Source organism: Dromiciops gliroides, chromosome 3, assembly GCF_019393635.1.
Source record: "Dromiciops gliroides isolate mDroGli1 chromosome 3, mDroGli1.pri, whole genome shotgun sequence".
Lineage (NCBI taxonomy): Eukaryota > Metazoa > Chordata > Mammalia > Microbiotheria > Microbiotheriidae > Dromiciops > Dromiciops gliroides.
Genome location: NC_057863.1, coordinates 53,984,880 through 54,000,028, shown reverse-complemented (window position 1 = coordinate 54,000,028; position 15,149 = coordinate 53,984,880). Strand labels below are relative to the sequence as shown.

The 15,149-nt window shown below is 38.9% G+C and overlaps 1 protein-coding gene across 1 annotated transcript in view; it reads right to left on the bottom strand.

The window, feature by feature from the left end:
- SLC9A9 (solute carrier family 9 member A9) overlaps positions 1–15,149 on the bottom strand; it is a 733,387-nt gene that overhangs the window by 349,511 nt on the left and 368,727 nt on the right. Inside the window, 1 exon segment of the mRNA XM_043990722.1 lies at positions 3,929–4,017. Coding sequence (XP_043846657.1) covers positions 3,929–4,017 — 89 coding nt within the window.

The following is a 15,149-nucleotide window of genomic DNA, read 5'->3' as shown; positions in this document are numbered from 1 at the left end:
CCAGCCTCAGACACTTACTGGCTTTGTGATACCGGACAAGTCACTTAACTCCATTTGACTCAGTTGCCTCATCTGTAAAATGAGCTGGAGAAGGAAATGGCAAACTGCTCCAGTATTTCTGCTTAGAAAACACCAAACAGTATCACACAGATTCAGACACGACTGAAAAATGACTAAACAATAACAACAATTTCCAGTACTGGTCCATATCCAGGTGGTTTACTTAGCAAAGACTATTAGGATAATTACGGGCTATGATGTTAAAATGTTACAGATGTGCCATTAAATTGTAACACAAACTTATTTGAGAAAGCACATTTTAACTATGGATATATTGTAAAAAAAAAAATTCCACAGAAGAATAATGGTCATCCATGGTCCCCACCATGACACAAGTTGGCTGTGGAAGAAGAATTCTTGATGAAAGGTGTGAGAGATAATAATTTTTTCTGAGGACAGAGTACAATGTGTTCTTCTCTTGATGTGTGAGTGTTAGTCCCATTAGCATTTAAAAGAGAACACTTATTAGCTGAACTACTAAATGTCCTTTATACAATTTAATGAGTTTCACTGAAAAAAAAAAACCTCCAGCTTAACTAAGAAGAAATTTAAACACTTTGCAATCATTCACAAATTCAGGCATTCTAATACCATATTTTTAAAAGGTACTTTGAATCAAAGGAAGCAGAAAAGTGAGAGAAATCTTAGCAAATGAAGTGTAATTAGGGTAAAACAAGCCAATTCTAAGTTTTTAAGAGTTATCTTTGATCTCCTTTCTTGGAAGTCAGGAAAACTGGCTATTGTTGGCCAGATTAGACTATATCATCAGAACCAATGCCTCAGATATTACATGCCTCTTTTTATTAAGAATTAAAGAGTAATGCTGAAAGTTGTAACACAAAAAGTGCTGTGTAAATCAGGAAGGTGAACATACCTACCTCAGGAAAGATGATGCAAGAAAATAGGCTATTCTGGATCTTTCTACCATTATCTAAGAATTACACTAGGCGTATGTCTTATGTATGGCATTTATCAAATGGAAATTAATATAATGTGTCAGAATGAAATGAAACCATTATTATTATCATGTATTACTTGATAATGTAGCTTTCATATTAGAGTTTTAATGATCATCACCCACTCTCATGTAAAATAAAACCAAAAGCTAGATTCCCCAGAATTTGTTCATGGACAGCAGATCCCAAAAAATCTTTGAGGGGAAGGATCATGTTGTATTTACCTTTGTGTCTTTCATAGTATCACGTTGCATTTGTTTTAGTTATTTTTCATTGTGTCCAACTCTGTGACACCATTTGGGGTTTTCTTGGCAAAGAGACTGGAGTGGGGGGCAGCTAGGTGGCGCAGTGGATAGAGCACCAGCCCTGGATTCAGGAGGACCTGAGTTCAAATCTGACCTCAGTCACTTGATACTTACTAGCTGTGTGACCCTGGGCAAGTCACTTAACCCTCATTGCTCTGCCAAAAAAAAAAAGAGACTGGAGTGGTTTGCCATACCCTTCTCCAACTCATTTTATGGATGAGGGAACTGAGGCAAATGGAGTTAAGTGACTTGCCCAGTATCACAAAGCTAGTAAGTGTCTGAAGCCAGATTTTAACTCAGATCTACCTAACTCCAGGCCCAATATCTATCTACTGTGTCACCTAGCTGCCCTTAGCACCATGTTAGGGGCACTGAAGAAACTCTTGCTGAAAGTCTGACTGAATGAATAAAAACTGATTATGTCAAAGACCAGGTGTTATACTAGGAAACACATTTATATAATATAGCTATGTAGGAGAAAGAGAACTAGAAAGGAAAGGAGAGTCCTATAACTGAGACAGAGAGAAAAAAAACATAAGGAAACAAGGAAGGGAAGTAAGGAGGAAGAAAGGAGGAAAATTCAGGAAGGGCAGAGAAAGGAAGAAATAAAGTAGAAAGAAGGAAAGAGTAAGGGAGGGAGGGAGAAGGGGAGCTGAGGAAAGAGTGAGGGAGGGGAAAGGAACAAAGAAAGAGGGAAGGGAGAAAAAAGGGAGAAAGAAGAAAGGAAAGGAAGAAATGAGAGAAGAAAGGGAGGAAGGGTGGGAGGGACAGGGGATGGAAAGAAGAAAGGGAGAAAATACAGGAAGGGCAAAGAAAGGAAGAAATAAAGTAGAAGGAAGTAGAGGGTAAGGAAGGGAGAGAGATGGGTAGGAAAGAAAGAATGAGGGAGGGGAAAGAAAGAGAGCAAAAGGGGAGGGTGAAAGGAAGGGAGTGAGAAAGAAGAGAAAGTAAATAAGATAAGGAAAGAAGGAAGGCAGGAAGGCAGGCATGGAGGAAGGAAGGAAAGAAGGAATGGAAGAAGGAAGGAAGGAATAGATAAAGGAAGGAAGGAAGGGAGGGAGGGAAGCAGGAAGGAAGGAAGGAAGGAAACAGGAGCTGTAAATATTAGAAAATGAATTTAGAAAATTCTCTTAAAGGAGAGTTCTATAAAAGTGAAAGTGGGCAGCTGGGCAAATATCTTCTGTCAAACTATTCAGAAAGAGAGAGAACAGAAGGTTGGGGGGCACTGATATCAGCTGTGCCTCCCCAAGGTGCAGGGCTGCTGTCTAGCCTTGAGACAAGTTGCCTTTGAAGTTCAGCATCACAGTCTACATAGCAAGACTTAGAAGTACAAGTCCCTAAACAGGGTCCAAACTTTCCAGCATGCAAACTCTCCAAGAATTCAACAATGTCAGGAAAGGACATTTGCTCATCAAAGCCTTAGGAAAATTAACACAAGTAGTGTAATCTTATTACTGGCTCCCATGAGCCCAAGGACCTTCTTAAAGATTTTTGTTCTCAGCCAGTATACATTGTCCCTGCCTCGGAGGAGCCAGCGGGCATATGCCACAGGCCCTCGGACTTTATGAAGAGGAGCTACTTTTCATTTGATTGAAGACATAAGATCCCCAGGGTGTCTTTGAGAGAGGAAAGCCAGGTAATACAAAATGGGGAGGGTACCACATTGCCATCCGAGCTATTCCTTCTGCTGACCCTGAACTGAGGGGTATAATGATGGCAATCAGCTTGACCATTTTATTGCATCATAGATTTAGAACTGGGACAGTCCTTAAAGGTCACTTAGTCTAACACCCCCCAATTTTAGAGATGGGGAAACTGAGGCCCAGAGAGGTCAAGTGATTTGCACAGAGTCACACAGCTAGTAAAGGATTTAACTCCAGGTCTTTTGACTTCCAATCTAGTGCTCTTCCCACAGTGTCACAAGCACGCCTTTGCTATCCTTTGGGAAATCCTGGTCTGCAGCTTGGGAGACATCCTTCTTTATAGTAAGTCTTGGTATGATATTCTATCTGCTGTCAAGGAACTTTAAATCACAGAAGGAAGAAAAATCTAATAGGTAAGGCTGCTTGCACCCAAAAAGCTACATTCTGTCTTCTGTGACCACTGACTGGTAATCAGCTTGTGCGAACTTGCATGTCTAATGAGGCTAAAGCAAAACAAAACAAAACAAAGCCCAAACCCACCCTTAAAAGCCCAACAACCTCCGCTATTCTCTTCTTCATCTTCTTTCTTATAACTATCCAATCTCATATGCTTTATAATGCTTCTAGATGTAAGTGACTCTGAATTATTAGCAACTCTGTGTCTTTCATCTTTGACTGACATTCTACATTTGAGGTCTCTCAGGAGGGAGAGACTATTATAAGTTTTTTTTTTTTTTGCTTACCAAGAGAATTGCTAATGGTTTTCCTGGCCAGGGGTGTCTGGGGAAGGGAGGATGGGAAGGGATAGGAACAATCTCTATAAATATTCTACCCATAATGAAGGCTTACGCTTTCTTCCCTCTAATGAAATTCCTTCAAGGTCTACTGATAGAATCACTGTAAAATCCTCACACTAAGAAAAGAGGCAAAAAACCCCCAATCATCATTTTTACCCCCCCTTTACCTGTTTTGTTCTCATTTTGGAATCTGACGACAGATTGTTGTAGGTATAATGGGCCTGTGTGACACCACAAAAGAGGACAGCCACAATCCCTGAAATTCAAAAACACAAGAGTTAGCTCCTATTTTCTTGTTTCCCCCAGCCTGAGCCCCAGTAATCTGCTTGATAAGCTATTGGTGGGTGTTCAAATTTTCATAATGCTAATGCTAAAAATTACAATAATTTTGGGAGGCCTCATGGTGTCACGGAGGGAAACATGGATTTAGATTCAGGGGACCTGGCTTGGAAGCCTGATCCTGCTATTTGCTATTCGTTAGTCTCTTAATCTCTCAGAGCTTCTGTTTTCTCATCTATTGAAAAAAAGAGAGGTTGGAAGAGATGAGCTTTTTTTTCCTGGTCTTTTCTAGTTCTAAATCTATGAACTTAGGAAAATAGATAATGGAAAAGAAGTTCTTTCTGAGCAGATTTTTTAAAAAAATTTTTGTCTTTATAACTCCATTGCCTGGTATGGTGCCTTGCATATAGAAAGCATTTAATAAATGTTTATTGTTTTGCTATTTGCTCTTTCTCCCCTTCAGCTCCAGGACACTTCATCTTTTATCTATTGAGTAATCTTTTAAGGATAACTAGTGTGATGTATAAAAAGTTTGAGACACATAGTTTCTGGGTAATTAATCATTGTATAAATCATACTAGCATATAATTAATAAAAGGGGTCAGTGACACTCTTGAATGCCAAAGACCCCTCAGGGAACCCATTCAATACTTAAATGACCTTGGAAGAGTGGGTATTCCTGAGGGTGGCAATCGATTCTGATTGGTTAATAAGTAAAGAGAAGAATGAATATTATAATGAAAGGTAGACCTATTCTAATAAGGGCCTGGGAGATGTGATTTTGATTATGTCATTTACTTCTAAACCACCCCAGCCTTAGGCAATTTAATCAAAGATTCTATCCCCATCCAAACCTGAGTAAAACACAATAGGCTTCCCCACCTGGGTGGGGTCTGAACAAGATTTAGGAGAAAGTCAATCCAATCCCATTATCAGCAATGTCTTTCAGATGCGGACTTGCTCTGGTAGAGAATAGGATTTCAGAAAGGGAGAAATCCTGTGTCTTTTCAATATTAACAATTATTTATTTAATAATCATATCTCTCATCAGACAACAGGTTAGGGTTGGCTGGTGTCAGTGCCATTATTTGGATGGTTTATTTGGATAATAATGAGATAATTATATAGTCCTTTAAGGTTTTCAAAGAACTTTATATATAAAATCTCTGTTTATCCTTATTAAAAACTCTGGGAAGTAGGTTCTATTGTCTCTATGGATGATAATTAGAGTTTAAGAGATCATACAGCTAAGAAGTGGAGACATGGGGCAGCTAGGTGGCTCAGTGGATAGAGCACCGGCCCTGGATTCAGGAGGACCTGAGTTCAAGTCCGGCCTCAGACACTTTACACACTCACTAGCTGTGTGACCGTGGGCAAGTCACTTAACCCCAATTGCCTCACTAAAAAAAAAAAAAAAAGAAGTGGAGACAGAATCTGAACTTCCTTTTCCTTCCTGAGTCCACCACTCTGTCCTCTATGGCACCTAGCTGTCTCTATTAATGATATTTCAATGACTAGAGTTCTATTAATGATCATTTTTTTGTATGCAAGTGAAACCTCAGATAATGGATGGGTTCATTTAAACTATCATCATACACAGGCTGGGATGCTGGTTGCTGGCAAATATACATTAAGTTTTTTAAGTGCCTTCCCTTTCCCCTCCAAGGGGGTAGAGTGGGGTGGAGAACAAACAAGTAAATAAAAACAAATAAAGGAAAAAAATCTTTCAATAATTAATTTCACAGGTTTATATCCAAATTTGACTTTTAAAGATTTCATTAATTACATACTATGTGCTTGTGCTAAGTGCTTGAACAGAAAACAATTTAAAAAAAGATATGGTCTCCTCTTTCAAAGAGCTGATAATGGGCACACGTGTAGATATGAATTCAATTTGGCATTATATTCTCCACAGTGGAGGTTATGTAAGGGAGTATTTTATGGATTAAATGGGTTGAAAAGTTAGGAAAATGGGGCAGCTATGTGGCACAGTGGATAAAGCACCAGCCCTAGATTCAGGAGGACCTAAGTTCAAATCTGGCCTCAGACACTTGACACTTACTGGCTGTGTGACCCTGGGCAAGTCACTTAACTACAATTGCCTCACAAAACCCTCCCCCGCCAAAAAAATGTTAGGAAAGTTAGGCATAGGAGAAGACTATAGGGGAATTTGAGATGAGAGAGAACTCAGGCCTAAAAAGAATTCTTAAGGATATCAAAATATATTACCTCAATTCTAAGACTTAGACTGATTTGTCATTAAGAATTTTAAAACAACTTAATTTTATATTCTCATATATAGGCACTAGGGTTATCACAGATTAATAGAGTTTTGGATTTGAGTTGTTTCAGAACCATCTGGTTCAATCTACACATGATCAAGAATCTTGTCTATAATATCCCTGCTAAGTGGTCATCCAGCCTTTGCTTAAAGATCTCAAGTGAAGAGAAACCCATTGCTTACCATTTTGCATTTGAATAGTATTATTATCACAATAGAATTTCACCTTCTGCCACCCCGAGAAATCTGAAATCTGTCCCTTTTGCATTCTTCCACATGATAGCTCTTCCAATACTTGAAGACAGCTTTAATCACTACCCTTTCCCCCAACCTTCCCTTAATCAGGCCAAACATCTTCAGTTCCACCAAGAAAGAAATCATCCTCAAAGAAAGAGAAAAAGGACCCCAAATGCATGCAAAGTGGTGTGTGTGTGTGTGTGTGTGTGTGTGTGTGTGTGTGTGTGTGTGTGTGTGTGTGTGTGTGGTTTCAGGGTACCAATACCTAGGGAGGTCAGGAAAGGATTCATGCAGGAGATGGTTCTTGAGCCAAGCCTTTTAGAATTCTAAGTTTTAAGAGGCAGAGGGGATGAGAGAGGTGCATCTCAAAAATGGGGAAGACATTTGTCACCAGGTTGGCCACAGACTGACAAAGTTTTAAGCCACAGCAGCTCTCAAAGACTGTCTATGAGGTCAGCGGGAAAGTTACGATCTGAAAGAACTACCCACCATGAGAAAATAATTGATCTATCCAAAATGGAGTTACATCATTTAAAATGACAGTTCAAATTTCTTAAAGTTAGAAGACTAAACACTTGGAAGGTTTGCCAGAAATATGTATTCAGCTACTGTTCAAAGAATTTTATTCTGTCCCTTCTTTTTTGGCTATCTTTTTAGGAATGCTAAACACAAAAGAAAAAGAAAAGCAAAAATTCTTATAAAATTATATTTTAGTCCACAAAATTTCAATGAAAAATTCACTACTTTTCTAAGGAAACTTTTAAGTATTAAATTACTACCAGGTCTAAAGGATGAGGATGCTTACCATGCCTACTGCTTCTTTGGTAAATGTGTCGACATTTAAAAATGTTATTTATCCATTTTTGTGGGTATGTTCTGTGGCCTGTTACAGTTTCTATGTTAAACAGAACTACCTACCAGTAAACTCCTATCATCTATATGGCCATTTTAACTCTATCCTATCATTACATTGAGTCATGAAGAAGGGAATGATCCAGGGAAAAGATAACTTATTTCTTGAGAACAAGTCAATATAAGAGATGGTAAATATGGTGTACCTCTGGACATCAGCCCATTTCTTTCACATTATTTGTACTGCTCTAAACCATGATTTTTAGTGTACTGGATTGGATATTGATCAAGGAGCCCAGCAGAGCAGCAAGAGGATATCACAGTAAGGGAAAAGGACGTTTGGATTCTGCAGTGCCAGAAGTATGATCATATTACCTACACGTATACCTCTCTTCCAGTGGGTTTTGTTTTTGTTTCTGTTTGTTGTTTTTATTTTTTGCTATATATTCTGTTTCTTCTGTTCATATCTTGCTACCTTAAATGCATCTTTGCTCTGGAATAATTATGTCAACTGGCTGATTATTAAAATAAACTACACTGGTGGGAGCTTGTGAGCTATAGTTTTAGAAATACAAATCCTTAAGAGTACCATGAACCTTAGGTGGCTACTTACAACCTTCAAGGAAGGTTGGATGGGAGGAGGAGGTAATAGGAGATGTTAAATTTTTAATTCTTACAATATCCTAGGAAAGCAAAGAAAAGTGTAATGCTGAGAAATAAGTACTCTGAGGCAACGAGGGTATTTCTCTTCATAGCACCCAAAGATGTTCAGTTCTTAACACCCACATAAGTGGATGGATGACAAGCACTATTGTTCCTAATGTTTTAAAGTTGGGAACTGACTTCATGAGCAATGAATTACAGAGTATATGCAAACCTTTTAGGGTTTTTAACTAAATAAAACTTAAAATACTGGTGATTGAACATATTTAATGAAATTCATAAAAGTTACTGTGTTGGATAGAATTAAACATAAGTATTGTTTGTCAAAGTTCTCCCCAAAGCCCTCTACTTTTTTTCTCCCATTTCCCTTGGCAATGTCATCTTCTCCCATAGCTTCAACAATAAATAATTACTGTGCAGATGTCTCTTAAAATCTTCAGCACTGCCCTTTCTCTTATATTTCAGATCTGTAATTCCAACAAGCTCTAGAATATTTTATTTGGATGTCACACTGGCACTTCAAAATCAACATAACTCAAGGAAAACTTTCTTCCCATCCATACTTCTCCTTCTTTCAATTGTACACCGTTTGCCCATTTACATGGATATTTAAAACCTGACTTTGAATTTGATTCTCCCTCTATCTCACTTCCTAATTTAAAGATTTCCCAAATCCTGTGCATTCTGATTCTATAAGGTCTCATATTTGTTCCCTCCTTTCCACTTCCACTGTTACCACTATTGTACAAGTCCTTAGGATATCTTGTCTAGATGATTTCCAAGGTCTCTTTGGTTTTTCTTCCCACCTCCAGGATGTGCCTGCTTTGATTCATATAAGGTTAGATTAATCTGCCTGTATAGAAGTCTCATGATGGCCATCTGCCAACAACTATTCCACAGCTAGGAATCATAGTGCCAAAGGACCCATGGAGATAATCTAATTCAACCCCTTAATTTTATTTATTTATTTATTTTGGTGGGGCAATGAGGGTTAAGTGACTTGCCCAAGGTCACACAGCTAGCAAGTGTGAAATGTCTGGGGCTAGATTTGAACTCAGGTCTTCCTGAATCCAGGGCTGGTGCTTTATCCACTCTGCCATCTAGCTGCCCCAACACCTTAATTTTAAAGAAGAGATAACTAAGGGTCTAAGAGCTAAAGGACTTACTGTGTGTCACACAACTAGTTATTGGGGTTCTTGATATTAAGTAGAATAAAATCCCCCAGGATAATTTTTTCAATCTTTTAATCATGAATCTCTAGAGAGTTTTTGCATTTTGGTCATAATGATAGATTTACTGGGTAAGATTTGGGTCAATCCTAGAAAAGAATTGTGCAGAGAGGAATGCAAGAGTTGTCATCTTCACTGGTGGAGGGAATATTTTAGATTATCTAAAGTATGGCTCAAAGTTTCCAAAAGTCATGAATGTGAATAGCATTTTCTCCAAAGCTTTTACCATATTTATTGGCATGATCTTATCATTGTCAATCATTTTTCTGATTAACTTGCTGTGTTCATTTGCTAACATTCTACTCTTTACTTGAAAGACTAGTGTGAACCAGCATGGTATGGTGGATAGAGTCCTGGACTTGGCATTGGGAAGACCAAGATTCAAAACTGGCTTCAGATACTTTTTAACTATGGGATACTGGACAAGTCCCTTAACCTTTCTTAGCTTCAATTCCCTAATCTACAAAGTAGGAGATACTAATTATACCTCTATTAGATTGGGAGCTCTTTGAGGGCAGGGATTGTCTTTTGTCTTTTTTTTTTTTTGGTATCCTCAGTACTTAGCACAGTGCTTGGTGAAATGTTTATTGACTGACTACTGCAGAAAGGTTCTTAAGAGGGAATAAAATGAGATAATATATGCAAAAAATTTAAAACCTTAACATTCTATATAAATATTAGCTATTATTATCAATAATACCATTATTCTGGTTACTCATTTTGAAAAGAAGGTGACAAACACATTCCCCCAAGTTGGAAAGGCTTTGAGTAGGGGCATGTATCAGAATACCAATCTAACTGATTTCAGAGAGCATCATCGTCAGTGAATCAGACATAAATATTTATTAAGTGCCTTAAATAAATATTTATTGATGTACTACATACTGTGCTAAGCGCTGGGTATCCAAATAATGGTAAAAGACAGCCCCTGCTCTCAAAGGGCTTACACTCTAATTGGGAAAAAATGCAAAATCTATGGATACTTTATATTCAGGAACAATTGGAGATGATAGAAGGAAGAAGCTGAAAGCTTAACACTTTTTCTTTCTTTCTTTCTTCCTTCCTTCCTTCCTTCCTTCCTTCCTTCCTTTTTTTCTTTCTTTCTTCTTTTTTTGGCGGGGCAATGAGGGTTAAGTGACTTGCCCAGGGTCACACAGCTAGTAACTGTCAAGTGTCTGAAGCCAGATTTGAACTCAGGTCTTCCTGATTCCAGGATCGATGCTTTATCCCCTGTACCACCTAGCTTCCCCCTTAGTTAAGAAAGTTTGACATTTAAAAAAATCCATAGTAATACATGAAAATGGTTAACCAAGGCTTGAATGGGCTATAAAATGAGTTGGTAGAGGGGGGATGAGGTACCCATACTCTTCCTACTGCTTACCAGGTAAAACCCAAGCTCCCAAGTATGGACTTCTTGGCCCTCCACAATTTGTTACCATTGTGCCCTTCTAGTGTAACCTTGCTCTAGTCCTGCTTTAGACACTTTATGCTCCAGATAAACTGATCAGACTCACCCATGCCTGTACAAATTCCTGTGATTTACCTCTTCTGAGACTTTGCTCACTTTACCTGCACCTAGAATGTCCTTTTCCCAAAGCCCTACCTGCCCTAATGTCTAGCATAAAATGGCCCCTTGATCCCTTCAGTCAGAGTCTAGCTTTTCTCCTCCAGCCTTACATTGCACTTTGTTAGGATCTCAGAGGTCCCAACATTTCAGAATTTAGGCTGAACTGAAAGAAACCTGAGAAATCTTCTATTCCCGGGTTGTTAACCTTTGTTTGTGTCATGGACCCTTCTGTTGGTTTGTTGAAGCCTATGTGTCTGATGATTTTAAATAATTGGAGGAAATGATAAACTTCAGTTAGAGGTTAGTGAAAATAAATGTCATTTCCCCCATCCTGTCACAAACCCACTGAAATCTACCCATAGGTCTGTGGACCTCAGATTAAGAATCCCTGATCTAATGTAATCCCCTCATTATACAAATGAAGTAACTGAGGCCCAGATGTAGCCAGTGACTTGCACCCAAGGTCATTTAGGTATCAAAGTCTGGAGAAACCCAAGTTGTCTGACTCTAAACCAGTACTCTGTCTTCTGTTCATCTTCCTATTTTGTCTTAGAGTTATTTATATGTCTGTTCTATCCTGTTAGATCTTAAACTCTCTGACAGCAATAGAAACGTGTTCCTTATTTTGTATTTCCCCTAGTGCCTAGTCCAGTGTCTTCTCTATAGCAGGTGCATAAGGGATGTGTGTTGAATCAGATTGCATCAGTAAGCAGTTCACAGGAGTGATTATAATTAGTATTACTTTGGCATAGTAATAATGTTTTTACTACATTCAAATTGAGTTCATAGTTTTTTTCCCCTCTTAGTTCTCTGGGATCTAAAAACAGCACTGGTATTGACAGTTTTCTCTACTGAATATACAGCTTAACCCTCATCAAACACACATCTTAAAGACGAAGGCACTGGATCTGATTTCCCCATCGTCAGAGTTCCCTGTCTGTCTGACCTCCCACCAAGCCCCAGGAATGAGGCTCCCTGTGCTTTCTGAGTCCTCCCGTCTTTCGTGTCCCACTCTGAGGGGTATATGTTTGGTAAGAAGGAAGGGAAGATGGAATACATATTTATTAAGCAGGACCAGGCAATGTGCTAAGCACTTTATAAATATTATTCCATTTGACCCTCACAATATTTCTATTGGGCTAGGTGATATTATTATTTCTATTTTGCATTTGGGAAAACTGAGGCACACCAAGATTAAGTGACTTGTCTAGGGTCACATAGCTAGTAAGGGTCTGAAACTGGATTTGAACTTAGGTCCTTCTAACTAGGCTCAGGGCTCTATTCACTTCACCACCTACTTACCTGTACTCATGACGACCAGTCCCAGGCATGCTTAAGCAACAGGAATTCTAGAAAGCTTTGCAAGGGTCTAAGAGCCTGCTCACAAACATTTAGTAGGAGATGATGGGAAGGTGTGGCCAAGAGTCACATAGGATGAGAAAGCATCAATGCATCATGATCTCCATTGTTCAGGGGAGGATTCACAGTGCTGAGATCACAAGTTTCATCTCATTCTAAAGACAAGGCCTCTGTGCTATGTGCTAGGGATAAAAAGTGAATCCACAATACTCCTTGCCCTCAAGGAACATATAGTCTACTAGGGCAGGAGATATAGCCCATATCATAAGGTTAAGTAAATTAATGAGTAATTTATTCTTCTAGACCAGTAAGAATCCCCTGAAGTTTTTTGACCAGGAAAGTGATATGGTCAATCCTGTGCTTTAAGAAGAGGATTTTCGCATCTAAGTTAAAGAAAGATTAGAGAATGGATAAAATGGAAACAGGGAAACCAATGAAGAGGCCATCAAAGTAGTCTAGGTGAGGGGTAATTAGGGCTTAAATTGGGTGGCCACTTTGTGAGTGAAGAGAGAGGGATGGAGCAGAGCAAAATTGTGGAGGGAGAATTGACAAGACTTGGCCAATATTAAGTTAAAGGAGAGGGAAGATTCAGGGTTGATTATGAGGTCATGAGGTGAAGTGACTAGGAGAGTGGTGATGCCCCCAAGAAAAACTGGGAAATTTTGAAAAAGGTTTGGTTTGATTAGTATTGGAAAGGATAGATAACAAATTCAATATTATATCTACTGAGTTGGAGATATACCAACAAGACATCCAGGTAGAAATGAGCAACAAATGACTAACATTTAGGAAAGATAATAGGGCTAGATAAGTCAGGCTTCCCATCTTGAGTTTGAGGCTGTTTCATTAGTGTATCAGCCTTCTCCCACCATTCTTTTGTTGCAAAGCTACTTGCTCCTGTGGTATTACCATAGGCCCCCATGTTCCTTGAGATTGGAGCTTTAATTAAGATAGGGAGTGGACCTGTGATTTGATTGCTAGAGGTATGGTAGTCCTAGATTAGGAAATGAAGATTGGTACCTTCTCCATAATTTATGGTCTTAAAGGGATGCCTATAGTGTTGAGAGGATACATGACTTGCTGAGGGTTATTTATCCAGTATGTGACAGAGGAGAGATTTGAACCTAGGTCTTTACGGCTTAAAGGCAAGCTCTCTGTCCACCATACCACACTGCCTTTGAGGCACAGTCAAAACCAGGTGAAGAAAACAGAAGAGCTCCCTCCACCTCAGACCCTCATGACTTCTTCTTCTTCTTCTTCTTCTTCTTCTTCTTCTTCTTCTTCTTCTTCTTCTTCTTCTTCTTCTTCTTTTTTGCAGGGCTATGGGGGTTAAGTGACTTGCCCAGAGTCACACAGCTAGTAAGTGTCAAGTGTCTGAGACCAGATTTGAACTCAGGTACTCCTGAATCCAGGGCCAGTGCTTTATCCACTGCACCACCTAGCTGCCTCTTTGACTTCTTTACCTTATCCTCATCTTTTCACCTTCTCTAGTCTCCCTGCCTTGCCTGGTCCTCTCAAATGGATTCTGGAAATTAACTCTTTCATACAGTTTAAACCATCATGGTGACTCTATCAACTATTTCACGTATCCCCTAATGTATATCATGAGGTGGAGCAGATGAATCCTCTATGCTACTTGTGGTAACCAGGGGGCCATCTTCTCTCCAGGTGTGTGATTCCTCACTCCTTGTCTGCTTCACACTGACTACCTTGTACTCTTCTCCTAATCTTATACAATCCTATGTAAGCCCCTAATTTTCCACAATTGCAAATAAGAACATTTGGAAGCTATTAAAATAGTCCCAAACATTGTCTTACTTTACAAAATAAGGGGGCAGAACCATTCTATCAGAAACTTAAGGTACCTTTTGAGACCCCTTCCTCCTCTGAAAGTAATATTTGGTAAGAGAAATAATTATGCCAGTTATGAGACATAGTAGGTAGAGTGCCAGACTTGAACTCAGCAAAACTCATTTTCCTGTGTTCAAATCCAGCCTCAGACATTAGTTGTGTGACACTGGGCAAGCCACTTAACCCTATTTACCTCAGTTTCCTCATTTCTAAAGTGAGCTGGAGAAGGAAATGGTGAACCACCAGTATCTTTGACAAGAAAACCCCAAAATGGGGTCATAAAGAGTCAGACAAGACTCAAATGATTGGATGATGGTGAGAAATTATGTAGGGACACAAATGAAACAAGGTCAGACCTAAAAAAAAAATGAGGAATCTGACTTAATAAGAACAGAATGATAAGCAAAGCTCCTGACTCTAATATTTGTACATAGATCCCCAAGTCATATTTCCACAATGAGCTCATAGTAGAGAACAAATCCATAGAATCAGTGGCCATAGCAGTTTATTTATTATCATTTAGGCCAATGCAAACAAGACGTACAGCCAACAGATTTTGACATCAATGGAAAGAGCTGTTTTGAGAAACCACAAAGAGGCTCCTAGTGAAGTCCAAAATAATTGGCAAGCAAATAAATTTTGGCAAGAACAAGATGAGGCCAATCCTTATTTAAAAAATAATATAATTTTGGCAAACAAAAACTTTCTAGAGAGCAAGCTAAACATAAAGTCAAGAGTAGAATTAACTCTTTGCAGTTAACAGAGTGATAATACTATGATGTCTTAGTGACCCAAAGGACTAGAGTATCTTAGTTTGTATATCTTTGAATGCTCACTGGGGTGTCGAGACCCAGCTCGGTCTTATTGATCTATATTGAAATAGGAACAATAAATCATTAGTTTAAAAAAATAAAAATGATCCAGCCTACCTGTAACCAGGGCCACATGCCAGCCTGGGTGAGACCCTGAGAAAAGCTGATGACAGATGCTCTAGGATATATGCAGAGAAATCGGAGGTAACTCTTATTGCTTCAAGTCAGAATTAGATCACAGACTTTTTTTTTTTTTGG